Source organism: Callithrix jacchus, chromosome 1 (assembly GCF_049354715.1).
Source record: "Callithrix jacchus isolate 240 chromosome 1, calJac240_pri, whole genome shotgun sequence".
In the NCBI taxonomy this organism is placed as follows: domain Eukaryota; kingdom Metazoa; phylum Chordata; class Mammalia; order Primates; family Cebidae; genus Callithrix; species Callithrix jacchus.
The window spans coordinates 108,554,695-108,577,609 of NC_133502.1; the positions used below are offsets into that span (position 1 = coordinate 108,554,695).

A 22,915-nucleotide genomic window follows, 5' to 3' on the forward strand; every position below is an offset into this window, starting at 1 on the left:
TTCAGGGTTTCATGTTGCTCCCCTCCCTTCCCTTCCCCTCTCCTCCCTCCCTTCCTGACCCTTCTCCTCCCCACTTCCCTTCCCCTTTCTCTTCCCCTTCCCGTCCCACTTTTTTCACTTCCCTTCCCACTTTCTTCCCTTCCTACTTCCTTCCTCTTCTGTCTCTTCTTAATCACCGCCTGCAGCTCAGGCTCACTTCTGAGCCTCACATGTATCGTCTGCACTTCAATCCCAGATTGAACTAATGAAACTTAACCTCCCTAACTGGCTGCTTGGCTGCCTTTCCTGCCTCCCTTAATGACAGCACTCTCCCTGCAACCCTAGTGAGAGATGCCATTCCTGTCTTACTCCTGCTGCCAGAGCCAAGTTGACCACCAACTCCCGCCCAGCCCTGTACTCTCTCCAACCCTCCGAGTACCCTGGCTGTTTGTCTCATCTATTCCTTTGGTCCCCTCCATCAAGGGTTTGCACATTTCTTTGCTTGGATAGCTCTGCTATTAAAGGAAAACTATTGTGAAGCAATATGCAAAAAAGAAAATTTTAAAAGATGAGGTCTTTTCAGAACCAGAAACAGACATCCTCATATTTCTCCCTTTTATTCCATGGCTGTGTGCCCCACTTGAGGGACCTTCCTTTTACCAATCTGCCCTGATCCTTCACTGAAGGTATTAAGAGCCCCCTTCAATGGTTCCTCATTGCCTGCAGAGTAACGACTAACTCATGAACAAGGCACAGAAGACAGAAGCCTACCTTTCCTCCTTCCTACTCCTTTAATGTTGGGTCGCCCTCTCCCCCTGCCCTCCCGGCTTTAGCCAGTGTTCTGTGAATAGGATTTATCTTTGTATCTAATAGTCTAGGACAGCTTTATTGGCAAAGTGTTCATCTGTAGGTGTAGGATTCAGGCTCCTATCTGTCTTTTGGGTCAAGGGTATCTGCATTTGAATCCTGGTGTCACTACCTTTTATGTGATCCAAAGAAATGAAGTCACCTCTCTAAGCCTCAGATTCTCCACATGCATAAAACGGGGATGAACGTCCTAATGCCTTTTGTACTTGCTTTTTGTGAGGGTTATAGATAGTGTATATTAACTGCATGGCAAGTAGTGGTTGATAAATCAAACATACTTATTGCAGCTATTTTAGGTTCTCAATTCATTTTTTGAATCAAGTAAAACAGCACATGCTCAAGCTTGTCTGTGTGTGATTCTCCACTTTTCCCTTTCCCAGGACAGCTAAGCAAGACGTGGATGATGAATACAGCATGCAGTACAGTGCCAGGGGCTCCCAGTCCTATTATACTGTGGCTCATGCCATCTCGGAGAGGGTGGAGAAACAGTCCGCCCTCCTCATTAACGGGACCCTAAAGCATTACCAGGTAATAGCGTGGTTTGTGTTTCCTTGGCAAGTCGTAACCATTTACCTAAGTTTGGTTGGAGTATGTCGTGCACATGTTGACTAAGAGGTTTTGATGACGAAGAGACATTTTAGGCCACATCATTTGTAATGCTGAGATTCCTTTCATTGTGCCTGTAATTCTTCTTTTACAGTACTTCCCATTACCATCTTAACTAGGGAATGCCATATCCATTTTCTCTTTTATGCTTTTGGGATGAATTCTAAGTGATCTCTGCAAAATGGAAAACCCAGCCACATTCTATTAAACTGGAGAACATCCATGCCTCATCTTGAAGTAGATAAAGTATTTCTTTAACATTTTTAGGTGTGACTGTGATTTTATTTGTCATGGATTCAACTCATCTAGGAGAAGCTGTTATATTTATGCCTTTTCTTAAGACACAATAGGCCAGGCGCGGTGGCTCAGCACTTTGGGAGGCTAAGGTGGGTGGATCACTCGAGGTCAAGAGTTCAAGACCAGCTTGGCCAACATGGTGAAACCCTTTCTCTGCTAAAAATACAAAAATGAGCTGGGTGTGGTGGCAGGCGTCTGTCATCCCAGCTATTCCGGAGGCTGAGGCAGGAGAATCTCTTGAGCCTGGGAGGCAGAGGTTGCAGTAAGCCGAGATGACACCACCACGCACTCCAGACTGGGTGACAAAGCGAAACTCCATCTAAAAAAAAAAAAAAAAAGATAAAGTTGTGAGCATCTCTGCTTTGTTTAAAAATTAGGCCAATGTTTGACCTGACCTGTCTCGATTGAGGCTAAGAACACAGGAGTGTTCTACCTTCTACCACCTTGTGATGTTTTCCAAAGTGTGTTTCATGAGACATTTGTTCTATGACTTGTTCCTTAAAAATTAAAAAAAGAGGTCTGTGGCTAATACTGTAACTAAGGTTACCATAGAATCTACCGTTCCTAACTTGGATACTCGTGAGCATGAGTTGAGGGTCTTATTATTGATTATAGGCATAACCCTGGACTGCCCCTTGACAACAGCGAGACAGGTCACTTTGGCAGTGCCCCCTCTTGTTAATTCACATGCCCATCAGCACAGTCAGGACTCTGTGGAAATCGACACGTAATCCATAATGCACGTGGGCATCCTGCAGTAAAATGACTTACTTGACATTGTTTAACTTTGTATTTCCCAAACTTCTTTGACTACCAAGCCCTATTTTTATATCCTCAATTACCATCCTGTAAGACTAGCATCTTCTAGGAAGCACTTCGGAAAGTGTGCTTGTTGGCATCAGGTCCTCTCCACTCTTAACTTGATATTGTGTCTGCTGCTCTTGCATAGAGTGCGGAATATAAGGACCGCCAGTACAGTACTGCCTTATGTGTGCTAAAGCGCTAGCAGTTTTTACCTACCATTGCTTTCGTGTCATTAGTGTATATGTCAACACAGTACAAATGACAAATAATGCCTTAGTATTGTCATCCAAATAATTTTGACCTTGTGGATCTCCTGCCAGGGTCTTGGGGACGCCCCCGGGAACCCCGGAGCACACTCTGAGGACCACTGCTCTGGCCTTAGTAAGGTCATGTTTTCTTCAAAGACCATGTCATAGTAGTTTGATCTTATTTGGCCTACCTGCCATAGATCTTAGCTCATAGCATGTTCTAATAAACTTTTGTATATATCTCTGTATGGGAGATCCATCTTTTGAATTATTTGTACATAACTTTTAATGCCACATGGATTTTCTCCGGTGATCCAACGTTCTAAGCACTCTTTATCACTCCCTTTTCAAACCTAGCTCCTTCTACTTCCACATGTGAATTTTGTGCCTCTGTGTTGCTGAGCTGCTGTGGATTCCCTGAACATGCCTTGCACTGCCTCTCTCTGGGTTTATACCTCATGAAGGTCCTTCTTCCTGGAATCTTGACTAGCCTTATCTGCCTTCTGAGAACTTTCGCATTTCTCACAAACCAGTTCAAGCTGTGGCTCAAACCCTTCCCTGATAATTCACTCCATGAGTAAACTTTCTATCTTTTTGCTTCTTGACAGATTTTTGTGTCATTAATATTTATTTAACCTTGACATGGCTGAGGTCTTCCTGCTACTCCTAAAGGGCCACATAAGCTTGGTTCAGTATCCAATCTTCCCCCTGGCTGATTCTGCCAGTTTCCAGCCTGGAAAGTACAAATTACGCCCCACAATTTTTGTGAATTTCTAGTGTCCTCTGCTGCTGGTTTCTCTTTCTGTTTTGTATTGAATTAGCGCAAATGCAAAATTCAGCCCCTTTACCAATTTTCACTTAAAAAAAAAAATTTACTCCCATGGAGTATGCAACATGTTTCTTGTATTTAGTTGACTTTTCTCGTGAGCTGAGTTGAGGGTCTTACTAGGTCTAGTGGTTTGAGAGTCACATTTGCAGGCTGACAGGTTCTTTTGTCTGCTGTTTGCTGTACAATAATTTCCCCCCTTTCCCTCTATCTTTTGCCGATTCTTTTGGAGGTTCTTCTTGTTTCTCTTCTTATCTCTTGGTGTTGCCATAGTTCTCAGAAACCTTTAGGGTGGCTTTGGAATCTTGCACAGTATAAAGTATCTCAAGTGGCTTATGGGAGTATTGCTTCAAACCAATGTAGTGTCTCCCTAAGAGAAATTCTTGTCAATACAGTTTTATATGTATACATACACATTGGTACTGTCAGCCATTTCTTGGTACATGTGTATATGTGCCTTGTTCATTGTTTTCTCTTTGATTTAAGCTTCTGAAGGGAGACATGCATCTTACAGACCTTGGTATCCATCTGCTATAGCTCCTTGCATGGCCTCTTGCACAGGATGGTCATTTAATAAATATTTTAAATAAACTAATTACTTGCTTTGTTCTTACATAAAAGATTCACATTTCCCTAAGCATAACATCATTAGCAAGCTAAATTGACTTTAGAAAAAATATATATAATTGATTTTATCATTTAAATCCAGCATCTGTGGTATAATGGTGGAAGGGAATTGTTGGGTGGGGGATGATGGAGGTTTAACAGCTTTGTATTTTCACCCAACCTTACTTTTGTACTTTAACATGGGGAATCTCTGGTGCAGTGTTTGTGTACTTCAGAAATCTGTTGAGCATGCTTCCAGCCAGTCAGCTTCCAGTGTGCAGCCTTTGGGAAGTACCCACATTGCAAAGTTTCTAAGTGCTGCCTGAGAACTTTCTCTCTGCCAGGAAGAGAAACGTCTTCCTGTGGTCCCAGCAGAGTGTCCCTGGCTCCCTGGTCACTCTGCCTCCTTGCTGAGGGGATCTCATGCCGGGAGTAGCCTTTTTATTACCAAAAAGGCTGTTTCTGGTAATCTGTGATCTGTGTGCCAAATCTGCCTTCACACTGGCTTTTTATTCTTGGAGTGGTTGGATTAGATTTTGGTTTGGGCTTTTTCATTTATTTTCATTCTAGAATGTCATATACTGTGAAATACTAAGTATGGATGAGCGGCAAAGCTGCTTTAAAACTCACCGGTATGCTACAGCCCATCATTTCTAAATCTGATTAACACTCAGCACGTGCCAAGCAGCAGGAATGATTATTTTCAATTCCTTTTGCATTGGTGCTCATATTTTAAATTCTTTTTGCATTGGTGCTTCCCCCGTTTTCCTACTGTGGGAAACCCAACGTATAGCACTGAGGAGTTAAGAAGTCACAGCCTCACTTGAGTTGTATTAGTATTAATTACCTGTGCAGATCTTGGATAATTGAAGCAATTACTCTTCATTTCAGCTCCAGGGCCTGGAATGGATGGTTTCCCTGTATAATAACAATTTGAATGGAATCTTAGCTGATGAAATGGGGCTAGGAAAGACCATACAGACCATTGCACTCATCACTTATCTGATGGAGCACAAAAGACTCAATGGCCCCTATCTCATCATTGTTCCCCTTTCGTAAGTAAAGTCATTTGTTCCACAGTTCTGTATGTTGTAGAGTGCCCTATTAGTAGCTTGTGGTTGTTTTTCACTTAAGACAGAACTGTAGCATGTGGTAACCTAAATCAGACTACCGAGAGCATATAATCTGGAATTAGGTTTTAATTTCCCACCCCTCCCCACCCTGGCCTGTTTGATTGACTATTTAAGCATGTGATTGAGTGATTTTATCAGCCATTAGCGTTACACGTCTACACAGCTGCAACACTGCATGGTGAGTGTTGTTCATCATCCTTCCTTAAGTGGCACGCAAAGGGGAAAGTGTGTGTGTGTGTGTGTGTGTGTGTGTAAAGTTTCTTTGATTTTTTTCCTTATTCCATCTCCAAAAGATTATATATTCTTAAATCTTCCTTTTAAAGCAGAATATATATCAAAATCATAACTATAAATTTTACATTAAAATAACCTTAGTATGTACACTGAGGTAATATTTCAATCAGTTTGCTGCTTAGTAAGGACGGGCCTTTACTGTTCACTGTTACATTCCCAGTACCTCCCCCACTGGGTGGCTCTTAGAAGGTCTAAAGTGGGCACTACCGAGTGAGGGCATAATGATTCGTAAGCCCCTCCCTGGGAGCTCAGTGTGTCTGCCTGTGTGTGTTAGGTTGCAGCTTTGTTCACACAGGTCTTGTTCTAGATCTCAGTGCTGGTAAGAACTTGGACCTTCAGTAAGAAGAAGGATTCTGTTAATGTTATTGTGTTTTCTTTGAATATTTTTCTAATGAAGACTGTTTACAGCCCTTTTGTATGAATTATCTGTATCTATAATATTTAGGCATCTTTTGCATTTAATCTATATTTTCAATGTTCTGAATCATATATGCAGTGACTCTGGGGGCTTTAAATAAAAGTCATTCAGTATTTCTTCCCCTGTTCCCTCTTGACATATTTATTTAATATTTTCATGTGATTTTGTAATTTCTTTTTCTTGACTCAACTTTTTTCTGAACTTATATAGCTGTTTATAAAGATTCCCAAAATCATTCTGGCAATTGCTCTTTTTCAATATCTTATTAACATTTAGTTTTTGCTCTCTATATTTATGTATTCTTTAGTTTTTATCTTATAAGATTTTTTTTATGAACCACAGACAAACTTGTCGTGTTTTGTGACAGTTTATTTTGAACTTATCTCTTATTTCCACAACTTTAAAATAAATATGTTGTTGAGATACATTATATTCTGTACCCCCTTTCAAGGTGAGGCCTGAAAATGAATAACATCTTTTTAACCATTGATTTTTATACAAATGTCTTTTTTCTGTATTTTTTTTGTTCCATAGGACTCTATCTAACTGGACATATGAATTTGACAAATGGGCTCCTTCTGTGGTGAAAATTTCTTACAAGGTTTGGAATGCTGTATTTATATATAAATGTGGAAAAGCAAAAAATAGACCCTGTTTTCTTCATTCCATATGCACATCTGTGAACTGTATTTGGTTGTAAAGTTTTGTCATGTACATCATGTACTAAACCGTGAGAGTTAATCATCCCAAGAAGATTACTGTAATAAACCATAATTACTTTCAGATAGTGAAATCCAGAAGAAAATTGTTAATTATCATATTGCAAGGTTTCTGATGAGAGTAATACAAATGACAAATACCGCACATTCTGTGTGCTGCTGACTGGCTCACTGTGGGCTGCTACTGTGCCGACTGCTCCTGCACAGCCAGGCGGTTACCCGGGTGCCCGGCCTGCCTGCTCCACTTTCCCAGTAGAAGTGGAGCCTTTTAGCAGAGCAGCGGGTTCTCTACTACCACAAAGTCACTGTCATTTCCATTTCTCTTTGCCTTCCCTCTGTCTTTGGTAGGAAAAGCTTTCTAAAAAAGATCTGAAAAGGGTCAAGATGTGTGCAGTTTACCCAAGACTTTCTCGTATATAATAGATCAGTCTATGAGAATGTGTGCTATACATTATTCAGTCACATGTCTGGTATCATTAAGCTATGAATAGTGAGAAAAAAATGCACATCTACGTCCATTGGATCATGCATATATCTTTTTCTTTCCTTTAGGGTACTCCTGCCATGCGTCGCTCCCTTGTCCCCCAGCTACGGAGTGGCAAATTCAATGTCCTCTTGACTACTTATGAGTATATTATAAAAGACAAGCACATTCTTGCAAAGGTATGTTTTAAAAAAACTATTTTGTCTTTAATATGGACCATCACACTGAAATGTGAAGTATTGCCCACATCAGTAGTATAATTGTCCCTTTCTTTATTTTTTCAGAGTTTCGTATATTTTGGTCATAGATTTGATTTCATGCATGCTGTGTGTGTGTGTGTGTGTGTGTGTGTGTGTGTGTGTGTGTGTATGATTGATCCTGGGGCAGCTCCTACGTATCCTTTCCTAGTTAATGAGTTTACATCTCTTTAAAAAAATTCATCTGGTTCCTTCTTCAACTCTTTCTCTCCAACAGCTTTGAACATGCTCTGGAAAGAAAGAATTGCTTTTGTTGCCCTGAGATATTGTCAGTAACTTCATTCCTCTTGTGCCTTTGTCTCTCCGAAGATGAGCCAGGCACCTCTCCATATGGTCTCTACCATATGAACATTTATCCAAGCCGTGGCTTTTGTGGTAGCATTGTTTCAGGTTTTTCCTGGTGAAATAATAGACTATCATTGTTGGAATTTCTCAAGGCTGTTTCTGTGACTATTTATTTGGAACTGAGAAAGAGGTGTTTCTGTGACTAATATGTCTCCTAATTTGAATGTCCTCAGTTGTCCTTTAGCCACAAAGTAGTAACTTTTCTCCTCATTTATATCATCTTGTCTTCTAATACGTTCGTGTAGAATGATGGAAAGTACCGTCTTTCATGGAACAAATAATGAAAACTCAATTTTTTTTCTCTAGTAATTTTTTTTACCCCATGGTGTTTTGAAAGCACTCTAATCTGAAACTAAGTTATGTCCAAAATTGAACAGAATCTCTATTTCTGGGGTCTGTTCTTTCTCTGCATTAAACTCTTGCTCTGGGAACTGAGAGTTCCCTTCATGGCATCATAGGAAATAACAAAAAGGAAATTTGCTCCCAGGGGAGGTTTAATAATTGAGATGGCACTGGCAACAGTGCTATGTTCCACCTCCTCACACTCAGAGAGGAATTTGGCAGTGTCAGAAATGATGTGTTTTCAATATTACTATGGGAATGTGTTTGTACATTTGGGATCCTTTTTAAAAAATTCGTATTGTGTCTTTTGCATATGTATTTCAAGATTCATTGGAGACGCCTGATAACGAGATGCACTGCTTTTGTTTGTTACCGGAGAAATGGAGCTAGGGAAAGGGGTAGTAATTTTTTCCAAGTGGAAGACCTAATTAGTAGTAGACCCAATAGAAAAATCAAAGGCCTCTGATTCCTTATTATTTTGTAAGCTAAATTAGGCAGGAAAGTAGATTTAGAAGATTTGTATATGTTTTGTCTGCTTGCCTCTTTTCATGCTATTGGTAAGTTTGAGGTAGTTGATTGTACAGCTTTAATTATCCTTAAACACTTTTCTTAGAGGTTGTGGAGGAAGGAAAAAAAAATGGGGTAGTTTTTTTTTTTTAAACCTGTACATCCCAGCCTGACTGATTTTATACCTTTTCCCCTGGCATATCTGCTGCTTCTAATGAGGAAGACAAGGACTGTATAGAATACTTTCCTCATCTCACTTCTCTCTCTAGGAGCTTTGCAGCAGGATCTGGGGACATCTGAGCACCAGATGTTTTTCTTGGCCATTGCCACTGTTTTGTAGAGAATGGATAGGCTTAGTGGAACATTCCTCATTGTTCTCACCTTAAAAAACTGACTCTTAAGAGGACTGAAGGGTAAGTTATGAGAGAGGAAGGGAACTGTGTAGACGGGAAGGAGGACTGGGCCATGTAAGCTTTCTAGATGTTTTAAGCGATAGTCACGTTGGGGAAGTTTGCTGTATTTAATTCTGCAGTTTTGGCATAAATAGAGGAATTATATTTTTGTATTGCCCTTTCTGCCAGTGAATAGATCCTTTTATTTTAGATAAAACAGGGGTCCTAGATCTGACAGGTAAGGAATGTGCATGGATTGAGGGAGTTTGGTTGTCAGAACTAATTTTTGAAAAGCTGTATGTATAGATTTTATGTGAAATAGTCCAACTTTTAAATGTTAGCAACCAGTCCAAACAAAACAAAACACACTTCTGAGCCAAGCCCTAAAGGTAGTAACCAGCCAGGCTAATAGAAAAGAAGGCATGGAGCCAAGAATATCTCAGTTATAGAACCTGCTAGGGCCATCTTGGAAAAATCGGTCATTAACTTCTGCTTCAAGTGGGTACCTGTATTCTGTGCCTGTTGTGAGCAGAGGTAGCATGACCATGAAATGTGGGATAGCTGTCATGATACAGTATTAATAGAAGGGGCGTTGGATGAGGAGATGCACAATCCACATGTAGGAACAAGCATATCATCCTGGGCCCAAATTTCCTTCTTTGTAAGAAGTTGATTTGGAATTACATGGTCGGTAAGGAACATTGTTGCTTCAACACTGTTATTACAGGATGTCTTATGTGGCCTATCAGGCATGGGACATTGTTGAGATTCTCTTGTCTTAAAGATAATCATAGCATATCATGTACCAAGGATGGGTTCTTTGGTTTTCCACACCACCACTTGCCTGTGGGAAATAGTTGTTATTTTCCCTTGCTTATCACATGTCCATCCTTTCTCTTGTGTTACAGATTCGGTGGAAATACATGATAGTGGATGAAGGCCACCGAATGAAGAATCACCACTGCAAGCTGACTCAGGTCTTGAACACTCACTACGTGGCCCCCAGAAGGATCCTCTTGACTGGGACCCCGCTGCAGAATAAACTCCCTGAACTCTGGGCCCTCCTCAACTTCCTCCTCCCCACAATTTTTAAGAGCTGCAGCACTTTCGAACAATGGTTTAATGCTCCATTTGCCATGACTGGTGAAAGGGTACTGGTCTGACTTTTGTTTTTTCCACTATTTTCCACTACATGACAATGAAATGAAATGAAAGGCCCTAAAGCTGAGAACATTACAGCCACAGAACACCTGCAGGGTGGTTGACAGTGTTGCATAGTTTATGAAACCCATCAATGGGTGGACGTGGTCTTCTGTCAGGGTTATTTTCCCCTCCTGGGAAAATGGGTCTAGTGGTACTGGGGGCATCTAACCCCTTTGTCTTTTGCCAGCATGTTTACCAGGCTACCAGAAAAGGGTCCTGACCGGTGGAATGCTTAACTGCAGTGGGTCACAGGGAGGGATGAACATGGAGATATTTTGCTGAATTAATTTAAGCAGACCAAATTAACCAACTAAATACAAGCTTTAAAACAAATCTTTCCTTGTTATAAGCTTGGAAGTTCCCTTTAAAATATTTCCACATAAAGAGTTTGTGTGTAAAACAGAACTAGTTTTCACTAATTTTCTGCAGACCTTTTTTCTATTTCTTTTTTTTAGGTTTTAGTGTGAGTTTCAGTTTTGTGTGTAAATAAAAAGTCTTCCTGGAGTAGCCATTTGTTTTCAAATTTCTTACCGTTCCTTCCACTGTCTTAAGAGCTCATTTGTGAAAGCAAGACATGGGCCATTGCAAGAAAAGAAATGGGCACATGTCATTTTCATAGAGGTTCCTCATTCGTAGGAATGAAAGGCCACTAAAAATGCTTTAGCAAAATTTTGGTTTGAATTGTTTGGCCCTTTAATTTTGAGGCACCTGGGCCCCCTGTCAATAGTTAACTCACTGGCTTGCCAATTTGTAGAAAGTAGTCTCAATCAACTCTGCCCCCTAGAGGTTAGTAGGAGAAGGTGAAAGAGAAAGCTGGGAAATCTATAAAAAGGACTAAAGTTGAACTAGAGAGGGCTGAGAAAAGGAAAGGAGTGAAGTTAGAGGGACTTACAGGGCCACCAACATAAACTGGATAGACTCTACTTTTGATCCTCTTCTTTATATGTTCAAACCTCTGTTCCTTTAGTATTTTTCTGTGACTGAAACAACCAAGATGAAGAGCCTAATTTAAGGCTGCCCCTTTAAATCGGAAACATATCAACTTATTGCCCCCCTTCTCTCATTCTGTCACCTTCATCATCAGTGATACCACATACAATGTGGGGCTGTTGACACCACTGATAGAAAACTGGTAGCTTCTGGGCTCTTTTCCACAGAACTCAGCATTAAGACAAAGACACCTATTTAGAGGTAATTTTATTACTGCTTGGTAGGCAGGTGGAAAGGTAATTCAGAGGTGGGTATAACAGACATAAACCTGGATTTAATGCATGTAAAATTTCAATCATGTATTGAAACACATAAATGTAACATAAAGCTTTATGGTATGAAATGTCCTTTTTTTTTTTATCCTTTTCTTAAAAAAATCAAATTTATATAAGCCTCTCTTATAGGTGGACTTAAATGAAGAAGAAACTATATTGATCATCAGACGTCTGCATAAGGTATTAAGACCATTTTTACTAAGGAGACTGAAGAAAGAAGTTGAATCCCAGCTTCCAGAAAAAGTATGTGGCACAATCAAAAGTTGTGAGGTTTTTTTTTCTCCAGCAAATACATTTGAAGTATCTGCCTCCGAAATTGTGTTTCTTAAACAGCAGGCTCATATTGTGGTTATAAGTGTCTTGAAAATATCTTAAAGTGCTTTTTTGTTTGGTAGGGCTAGAGAGAGAAGGGAAATTATAGCATTTTCAGCCTGTTTTACAAAAACTTGCGAGCCGATTTTATAAAATTATCAAATTCATTGAGTCTCATTTATGTTTTAATTTTAGATTTTTTTTTTTTAAGTTACTGACCTCATTGAGTTCACTGTTGCAGGCACTGTAGAATTGTTCTGCTTATAAGTGAAAGGAAGATTTGACTTTGGGACTTGTATCATCATTCAAGGGTGTGGTAAACATTTGCAGGTTTTCTAGAAATTTATTTAACATTTGATGTTTGTGATGTCACCATTCTGACAGTAAGTGCAAAAATAGAATTCCTGTAAATTACAGACACATCATGTAATTGTTCAGGGTCATTGGTTTTGTTCTGTGCCATAAAAATTAAGTTCCTGCGAACATTTTAAGCCAGTGTTTTTCAGACTGACTGTTGGAAACTTAGTTTGCAGTACTTTAGAACCCCTTTTGAGCCCTTAGCTCCATATTTTGGGGTTGGATTTGAGTATTAGTTTACTATGTTTCTGATCATGTTTTGGAACCATGCATATTTAAATTCTAAGTTTCATTCTCTTAAAGATAGTTTAGCACTGTATACTATTTGTTGCATGAGATATTTTGCTTTGAGTTTTTTCTTTGGAAGAGCCAATTCTGAAATGTCTTTTTTTTGCATGATTGTGGTTTTTCTGGGTAATGACTCTATTTTTGGACAGATTGGTTCATCCTGTTCATTTGTAAGTGGGAGTTGTCAAGATGGTGTACAAAGTTGATCACTTTGTTAAGAGAGATTTTTATTCCCTAATCCTTTATGCATTGACAGTCAGGAAAAAAATTAAAAATAAAAATGATTTTCATGCCATGCATATCTCAGTGAAAGTATAAGTATTTAAGTATTTCATTCTGCTGGTGAATGCATTTTGGATGTAGAATGTTGTTGATATTCCCTCTGATTTCCCGTGGTCTTGGCCTCTGGGTAGCACCTTTTCTGTTCATGATGGTGTTTAGTTACTGAGTAGATTAACTGGTGAATGAGCATAATGGTCATGTGGCTGCCTTGAATTACTTCCTAGCATACAGTTACAGTGATTCTGCAAGTGGTAGCGATGAAATGTTAAATCTTTTAATTTATCTCATAATTTTTTTTCTTTAGAAGAGGTATAAAAAATGAAGCCCTTCGTTTATTCATTCCGCAAAACTTCTTGATCTTGTTCATTCATTTCTAAGACTGGCTAATATAGATTTTAAAAAATATATTACAAGTTGAAAGTGTATTTTAAGAAAATCCACTAGATAAAAATTGAAATTTTTGCAGCGTTAGGATTATGAGGTGATTAATTATATCACAAAGGAATTCTTTGCTTTGCAAAAGTATTTATTTTTTGGTTCTTTCTACAAGAGAAATTCCTGAGTTTACTTGAAGGATGATAAACTTAAAAAAAGTATTTACCCTCAAATTGTCAAGAGTATGTCTCCTGCGTAAAATATACATGTACTCATTAACATCAATAGTATTATATTCGAGGTACGTAAAATACTCAGTGTGTGGTATTATCTATGGATACCTTTAGAAGTATCTATACCTTTAAAGGCAGCCATGTTATCTTTTCCTGGAGGAACTTGGTGAAGTGGAAATTATGGGCTCTGCCTGTTAGACTAGGCATGGGTTCTACCACATTCTCCATCTCTGACTATGAGAACTTGGGCAAGGCGTCTAATCCAAATTGATCTTATGTTCTCATCAGTGAACTGGAAGATAAATGACATCTGCCTTATGTTGTGAGGATTAAAGGGATGTAGAGCTCATAATACCTTGCCAGGCATGTAGTAGGCACCCAACCAGTGGCAGCTGCTTCTACCATATTCCTTATTTCCTACTGAGTTACTGTCGCCGTTATTAATGGGAGTTCCATTTTCCTATTCTTTAAGCTTTCTCACTGTTTTCTTGTCTTTGCTGTACTTCCTGTAGCCCTCCCACATTTCTGTCCCCACAAACTTTTCAAGGGGTTTGTGTGTGTATGTGGTTGTTATTGATACAGCTGGGCTGGTGTTCATTTTCTACTTTTTTAGCCTTGTTAGCATTTTTTTTAACCTGGGGAATTTCATTGTCATCTTAGCGGGTAAAGAAGTTTCCTCTGCCACCACTTCTTACTTACAGCCACAAAGAGCGTCTATGTCTTACTTAACCTGAACAAAGAATCCAGAAAGAAACTACGGCAGATGGAGGAAAATGCTAAATACTTTCATAGCAGTAATTCTCAAATGTTTTTATGAAAAAAGAACCATATAGAGAAGAGGCTTTTATTTTTATTTTTTTTAAATTTATGTGTAGTAAAAGTTGCTTCTTTTGGACAAATGAAGAGTTATGTTAACAATGCCCACAACTAAAGTGCAAAACAATTTAATCATCCACCCCTCCAAAAAAAAATTCCCTGGTACTAATTCTTTTCCGTCAAACTCTCCCTCGGCTCTTAGCCTCATGCAGCCGCTAATCTGTTCTCCTTCCCTGTCTATAGCTATGTCTTTTCCAAAATAAGACAGTATGTAGCCTTTTGCATCTGTTTTTTATTTTCGTTTGGCAAAATGTGTTTCAGATTAATCCATGTTGTTACATGTATCAATAGTTGGTTCATTTTTATTGTTGAATAATATTTCCTTATGTGGATGCAGTGCAGTTTGTTTGACATTTGGGTCATTTCCAGTTTTTGACAATTATGAATTGAGCTGCTATAAACCTTCATGTAGAGGTTTTTGTGTGAACATAGGTTTTCATTTAACTTCAGTAAACACCTTACGTGTGTGACTACTTGATTATAAGGTCAGTGTATACATAGATTTATAAGAAACTTCTGTGGCCAGGCATGATGGCTCATGCCTGTAATCCCAGCACTTTGGGAGGCCGAGGCGGGCGGATCACAAGGTCAGGAGTTTGAGACCAGCCTGGCCAACATGGTGAAACCCCATGTCTACTAAAAATACAAAAAATTAGCCAGATGTGGTAACAGGCACCTGTAATCACAGCTACTCAGGAGGCTGTGGCAGGAGAATTGCTTGAACCTGGGAGACAGAGGTTGCAGTGAGCCAAGATCGTACCACTGCTCTCCAGCCTGAGCAACAGAGCAAGACTCTGTCTCCCCCTCCTCCCCCCGCCAAAAAAAGAAACTTCTGCATTGTTTCTTAGACTGTCTGAACCACTGGATAGTCCCACCAGACTACCAGAAATATATGACCATTCCACTTCCTCCACATTCTCATTAGTGATTGATAGTGTCAGTTTTTCAACATTTGTAGGCATTTCAATAGGTGTATAGTGGTATCTTGTAACTTCAATTTGCGTTCTCTAATGTCTAATATTGTTGAGCATCTTTTCATGTGCTTTCTCAGGTGAAACTAAAGCAGGTTATATAAAGGCCACAATTTCATAAACGCAGGTCAATTGAATGGGAGAATTAGCTTTAATATTAGTCTAATAAAACAATGAGCAAGGGAATATGCCCTCCCAAACCACCACCACCGCCAAACTGTTGGCATAAAATCCATTTCTTATGTACAGGAAAGAATGCCAAATAGAAAAGGGATTACATAAGAACAACTTAAGCTAAATAAAAATTGATTTTTCTATTTAGCTCCCATTTAAGGTTGTCTGTGCTGACTCTTTGTTAATTCATATCATCAAGAACCAACTATACTTGCAATTGACTGGGTATATCTTGATGTCTAAATGTGCTAAAATATGTATCTAATGTCAGAGGTTAACTAGAGGTTGACCTACCTTAAATCAGCCATGATTCTGATATAATTTGTGTAAAACATCAAAAAAGCTTTGCTTACATTGGCAATTTGTATATTCATTATTTCAAATTTTGGAATGCTTAGCATAATTAATCATTACTTTGTTCCTCCCTCATGCCATAGAGTTGAGAACCTGGGACTTTCATAAATTGAATCATATTGTTTAAAAATCTCAGTTCACAAAGCAGTGATACACATCACATGTAGTTTAGGTTTATTATTCCAATCATACATCCTTTAGGAAGGGGAATTATAAATGAAGAATAGTATTCAGGCAGAGGCTGTGAACAAAGTTCAGATACTTCTACAGGGGTATATCAGAAGAGATGGTGGGCCAGTGTAGTGACCTGATTTGCCCACATTTAGGGAGCAGTTAGGCCATTTACTGACATAAGACTGCTTAGGAGATAATTACCAGATACATGAGGTCAGCACTTCAGTTTTCCATATGATTTGAACAAAAATAGCTTCAGTGTCTCTCACGAGCCTAACTTACTGGGAGAATCACCCTCGTGAAGAAGTCACAAGTTTCATTTGGTATAGCACCAGTGTATTTTGAGGCGCTTTCACATGCATGCTCTAAACAGATGCCATCACATTTTTTGGGGGGTGAACTCAGACTCAAGCAAGTTGAAGTTGGCACGATTATTGTAAAAACTTCTCTCATCACTGTTATTCATTGTGGTGACTTTAGAATTGTTCAGTCCTTCCCTTTTCTGAATACATGCCTGTTGATTGCCTGCTCTGTGCATTATGCTGTACTCAGGCCACGTGGGAGGCGCAGTACACGGGAAATGGAAGGCATGACGTGAGAAGTCAACAGACTTGGCTGTCGAGATGAGGGCTACTCACACTGAATAGTGGTGTGGCAATGCAAGGCAGCATCATCCCACCAATCAGAATGAATGAGTCAGACATTCAGGTGGTTTAGGACAGGGGTACCCATTACGTACACATGAGTGTATATGTTGGGGAGTGCTTACTAGTAATCCATTGGGTGGAGGAAGATGTTAGAACAATCATATATATTGAGCCTTCTCTTAAAAAAATCTTTACTGATATTTAACATGGAGATTGACAGTGGTACCTGTGTGGTAGGTATGTGTGTGTGTCTGAAAGCCAGTCATGTGCTGGGGATACACTGTGTAGGTTATCCCAGGGAAGCATGAGAGTGAGCCTCCACCACCCAGAGCATCTGACAGTGCATTCATCCTTGCTGCCTTGTTCATTTACTTTCTGCCAATGGTGAGGCATTACACATTTTCCTGTACCCAGATAAAAAGATTTAGTCTGATCTGATTTTAACTAAACAAACACCCCTGGTCCCCAGAACGGATTAAAAGGATTCTGTAAAGAGGTGCAGGTTGAAATCATGTAGCATAGATGAACAATGGGAAAAAGGCCATCCTGTCTCTTCTCTCATTCCTAGTGTTGGTTTTCATCAGCCACATCATGGTATTTGGGTTGGAATTGACCTAAAATATTAGATATCATCAAATTGGCACCTTTAAATAGGTATATAAATCAGCTTCCTTTAACATTGATGCATGCCCTAAAAGTAACTTTTATCTTGAGACATTAATGTTAGTGTATGCAATAATAATTTAAATATGTAGATATATATTGGGAAACTGAGCTTCAGCATGTCTTCTTGTTTTTCCTTACCATTGTAAAAAAAAAGGCTTACTGACAAACTTTGATCGAAATGAAAGGAAAATTGGCTTTGGCTGACAGTGTGATTGGGAAAGATCTTGAAAAGGGCCCTCAAAGTAGAGTTAAAATGGAGCCTTGAGACTCGGGACATCCTAGGCCTGGAGAAAAGCACAGAAACCAAGTGGTGTGGGGTTGAGTAGGTCTGGGAGCAAACATAAAATACAGTTGGGCAGCTTATGTAATTTTGATCATGTGTATTAAATCCCGTAATTATGTGAGGAAAGACTGCCTTCCAAGAGCAGCCATCAGGTGCTCGAGAGCAGCTTGCCTCTCTGCTGACGTGACCGCTTTGAGGATGCTTGTCTCCCTGTCTCCATGGTCACCATGCATGCCTTCTGCTTTCCAAACTCCTTCACCTCCAGCCCTTAGCAGTGGCTGACTGATAGGAAGGGGCTTGAGTGTTCTTTCCTGAACTCTGGATCTGCCATCCCCAAATGTACAAGCATCAGCCACACCTTCCACATTCAGGAAGGTTTGATCAAGCCAGCAAGGAGTTGTAGGTGAAGGTGAACCTCAGGCAGAGCTAGGAAGCCTGAAAATATCCTTAGTCATCCTAACATGGAGCTTAAATCCTAACTGTGCCTTAGAAAAGCTATCTTTGAGCCTGTAGCTAAACCTCTGTGGTGTTCAGATTCCAAATCTATAAAATGAGAAGACTAAATGGGACTGTATCAGTAGAGCTCTTGTATGTGTTAAATGAGAGAAGGCACAGAAAGCTCTCTGCACAGGGCCTTTTCTATGGAAAGAGCCCTGTAATATTTAGTCCTTGATGTCATTTTACCATTATACTTGTTAAAGTCTAAAGTGGTTCAACATTTTTCTTTACCATTTTCAAATGTCATTGTGAGTTAACAGTTCTTGAAAAAGTAGGATAGGGTAATCATTTCACAATGTATGTGTATATCAGAATGTCACAGACATACCTTAAATGTATATAATTTGTATTTGTATATAGAATACCTTTTAAAAATATTATACCATGAAACAATTGTGCCTCAGTAAAGCTGAAGAAATTAGAAATTTTTTATAAAGAAAAAAGGAGAAGTATTTTAAACATATAACATGATAAGTTATCTAGAACATGAAGCCTGTATTAAATAACACATTTATTAATCTTGGAGATTTTTCTTCCACCTTGGCCAAGAAGGTCATTAAAAACTAAAGACGTTTTGGAGTTTTACTTACACTTCTCAACTTCTCTGTAAAAGAGCGAGCTTTTCTCTAATCTCATTTGATGCAAAATGTGTGGCCAAAAACTATTAATTGTGGTTCCATTTGACCTGACAGGTTCCTTCTATAGCAAGAATTAAATGAATATTCAGCTTCTCTGTGACCTCTTCTCCCTGGCCTCCAGAGCTGCAAATAATGTAATCATTTTATATCAGTTTATTAAACATTAGTCAACTTGCCGATGTACTTTTAGTCACATTCTACATATTTCTAGGCGTTAATCTGATGTTTGTTGTGAAAATAATACATTTGTATTCTTGGGATTTTTTTTAAATAAAGAAAAACAATACTAGGAAATAAGGCAGATTTTATGTATTAGGAGTATGATAAAGTATTGCAGGTGTGTGATAAACCATGAGCATGAGAATTCCCCTTAATGTTTTAAATTGGATTTTTATGGTATTTCAACTGGAAGCACAGGAGGCCTTGTCCTCCCTTAGATGGCCATAAAGTAGTGTCCAATTATGGATTAATTTCTCTCCTCTACCTGTTGTTCTTACTAGATTGTATCCTGCCATTTCTCAAGAGTAGAGGTTAATACTAGTCACCCTAGGGCTGTTATAAATCTCTCTTTAAGACTAGTATTAGAGATACCACATGTGACCATTTAAAAATGTTTCACAAAGACAGGATATTTGCCAGTCACTGGTTTTCCTAAAACTGTGCTGTTCATAGGAAAGGAAGTATAATTGGGAAGTGAAGGAAATACTAAATATATCCTATATTGAACATTTTTGAATTGGAACAGTTTGCAAGCATTCTCTCTCAAATTTGGGAGCAAGTCAAAAAATTTCAGGAAACAAAACCCTAGCATCAATTACATATAACCTTTGGAAGATCCCACCATTGTAATGGAACCTTTAACAATGATGACTCTGATCTCCCCTACCATGCCCATCTCTCCCGCACTCCATGGATCCAAGAAAGGGAAAGAGACACCTTTGTGCTTCCAGGAGTGACACTGACTCAGCAGTCTTCTTAGAACAGGCGCCTTCTCCCTCCTGCTCTTGCCTACTTACTGTTCTCTTTTCCGCAGGTGGAATATGTGATCAAGTGTGACATGTCAGCTCTGCAGAAGATTCTGTATCGCCATATGCAAGCTAAGGGGATCCTTCTGACAGATGGTTCTGAGAAAGATAAGAAGGTACGTTGTGGAAGATGATGCAACTCAAGGTGCTGTGATATGTCTTCTCATGGCTGTGACATTGAATATTCACAGGAAGCATCCCTGCTAATGCCGATTTGTTAAAGCAAATCACTGGACCTCCTTTGAGCTCTCATAGCTGCCAAAGATAATGTCTTAACCTCTGAACTGCACTGGGGCAGGAAGAAAGGAAGAATATGTTCATATTACCAAAATAGCTCTGCTTATGTCAATTTTGCAGCAAATATATTCTGCCTAAGTGTGGGGTGGCATTTTAGAAGGTTTTAAAATCCAGTTTCACTCCCCGGGCATCTGTTCCGTGCTTCTGTGTTCTGGATTCCTAGGGAATAGACAGTCATGTCGCATAGCCATTGACTGGACATAATTCTTCAAGGTTCACTTTTTTTGTAGGATAAGTTAATCACCAGAAAGACATTATATCTAACTCAGGAACAGCTAGATAATTAAAGGAGCTTTGAACCACGAGGTGTGTAGGTGAATGAGAAAACCTATGGCCCTTTGTCCTTTGGATAAGAAGCCCAGTTTAAAAGATCTGAAATGTCTGACCGATCAATAATTAGTTCTGTTTTTCTCTTTCCACTGATTCTTAGGGGAAAGGAGGTGCTAAGACACTTATGAACACTATCATGCAGTTGAGAAAAATCTGCAACCACCCATATATGTTTCAGCACATCGAGGTAAGTCTGTATTGTATGTTTTGATCCTGATTGTGCTGATCATACTAATGCTAGCTAAAAAACAAACAAACTGAAAACAAAAACTAAAATAGGTTTAAAACGTTAGTAGAGGCCGGGTGCAGTGGCTCACGCCTATAATCCCAACACTTTGGGAGGCCGAGGCGGGCAGATCACAAGGTCAAGAGATTAAGACCATCCTGGCTGCCGTGTTGAAACTCTGTCTCTCCTGAAAATACAAAAATTAGCTGGGTGTTGTGGCGAGTGCCTGTAATCCCAGCTACTCGGGAGGCTGAGGCAGGAGAATCACTTGAACCTGGGAGGCGGAGGTTGCAGTGAGCTGAGATTGAAGAGCCACTGCACTTCAGCTTGGGCGATAAAGCCAGACTCCATCTCAAAAATATATATATATGTTTAGTGGAAGTTGAGATGACATGATCTGATAGCTTGACAAGCAGAATTAACAAAGATGAGTACTCTGGTTATGGGTTCTCATTGGCACCAAGCATGTGAGCACCTGGAATTTTATAACCAAGAGTTTAAAGTGGAGAGAAAATGTTGTAAGCAGTGGCTCACTTGTGTGGGCTTGAGTAAGTACTGTGAATTACCTTGTTACAGTAGCAGCTCTGAAATTGAAGATAATGATAAATACATTCAGCTTCCTCAGAAGAATGCTGTGAAAATATGAAAGTAACATATTTATAACTGTTAAAGAGAAAGATATTCTTGAAATATTTTCCTTTTAAAAGACACTGGTTTTAGTCTGTTACTTTGATTTATACTTTTCCTTTCTTGTTTCTGTCATCATGATGTAAATCTGTGCTTTCATCTTGATGCTCAGGTCTCTAGAAAGCTATTTTGTGGGGAGAGGACATTTTCTGCCATGTTCATTCCATGTGAATAAGTTTCCTAAATTGACAGTGTTTCACTCCAGTTGGAGCAATTGACTGGAGCAGGAATGAAAAGGGGCCACAATTGTATTCCCCATTTGTCATTGCTGCTGCTGAGGCAAATGGTCCTGGTGGCAATTAGTTGCCAGGGTAGTGCCTACTTTCTACTGCAAAATGGGCTAGAGACATAGAGAACATCACTGCAGGGCTCCAGTGTCTGCACCAATTTATTTTAAAAAATAGATGAAAACTTCTGGAAAGTTTAAACTTAATCACAGTATAAAAATTGAGTTGGAACACTCTTTATTTCGAATATTCTTTTTTTCTCCCTTATTTTTGGCAGTTGTACATGTCAGGCCAGAGGATTCATTGCACATCATATCCCCATGCCAGAGTTCTCTCCTAGCTGTGCTGGAAAATTGGAAAGATTTCTGACACTGCTATTGCCTTCAAGTCCATAGGAGAAAGTATCCATAGATATTGGGGAGAGTACCCAGAGACGTAGGAGAGAGTATACGGGCACAGAGGAGAATATCCATAGACCTGGGGAAAGTATCTACAGATCGAAGCAAAACAACAACAGCAACAACACTTTAAAAATCTCATAGCCAGGTGCGGTGGCTCACACCTGTCATCCCAGCACTTTGGGAGGCCGAGGTGGGTGGATCACCTGAGGTCAGGAGTTTGAGACCAGCCTGGCCAACAGGGTGAAACCCTGTCTCTACTAAAAATAGAAAGATTAGCCTCACGCCTATGATCCCAGCTACTCAGGAAGCTTGAGGAAAGAGAATTGCTTGAACCCGGGAGGTGGAGGTTATAGTGAGCCAAGATCACCCCATTGCACTTCAGCCTGGGTGACAAGAGTGAAACTCGGTCTCAAAAAAAACCAAAAAATCTTAGTAAGTCACAGTTATTTACATGTATTGTTGAAGGAGAATGCAATGGGCAGTAATGAGTTCATATCCACCAGGTCGCTTTGTAACTGTGAACTGGGGTAAGTCACTCAGATTCTTCATGCTGTAGTGTGCTTGATTAGTAAACAGGGGCAAGAGTAAATTGTAGGACTGGCAGGAGGACCAGCTTTTTAACAGTAACATGAAGCATCTTGCAAACTGATGATGTGTTATATCAGATGTCAGGTACCAGTGATTGGTGATGGGTGTATGTTGAGTTGAGAGGAGCTGGGAAAGAGTCTAATGATGAAAATGTCTGGGGTTTTGTTAGACCAACCTGTTACCCGCTGTCCCACTTTTTCTGAAAACAATTTTAAGACATGTATGGTAATCTGTGGGGACTTAGAAATTTTGAAGATTAAGCATCAATCTTACTTTGTTTTGGTTATCATAAAAGAAATGACCCCTTGAGGCAGGCAGTGCTAAATAGGAAAGGAAGGCAGATAATGCCATCTGTCCTCTAGCTTCGGTCTGGAGTGTGGTAAAGGATAGAGAGGAGAGGGATTGTGAGGGAAG

General features: G+C 39.5%; 1 protein-coding gene across 17 annotated transcripts in view; it reads left to right on the forward strand.

Moving 5' to 3' along the window:
- Positions 1-22,915, forward strand: part of SMARCA2 (SWI/SNF related BAF chromatin remodeling complex subunit ATPase 2) — a 229,409-nt gene that overhangs the window by 103,184 nt on the left and 103,310 nt on the right. For 16 of the 17 annotated variants that reach the window (XM_078368139.1, XM_078368141.1, XM_078368146.1 and 13 more), the window contains 8 exons: positions 1,227-1,374; positions 5,125-5,288; positions 6,613-6,679; positions 7,350-7,460; positions 10,033-10,275; positions 11,722-11,835; positions 19,754-19,861; positions 20,473-20,559. In XM_078368139.1, the coding sequence (XP_078224265.1) occupies positions 1,227-1,374; positions 5,125-5,288; positions 6,613-6,679; positions 7,350-7,460; positions 10,033-10,275; positions 11,722-11,835; positions 19,754-19,861; positions 20,473-20,559 (1,042 nt within the window). Of the gene's footprint in view, positions 1-1,226; positions 1,375-5,124; positions 5,289-6,612; positions 6,680-7,349; positions 7,461-10,032; positions 10,276-11,721; positions 11,836-18,779; positions 18,855-19,753; positions 19,862-20,472; positions 20,560-22,915 lie in introns of those variants that run through there. The other variant, XM_054255744.2, reaches the window with a different exon arrangement.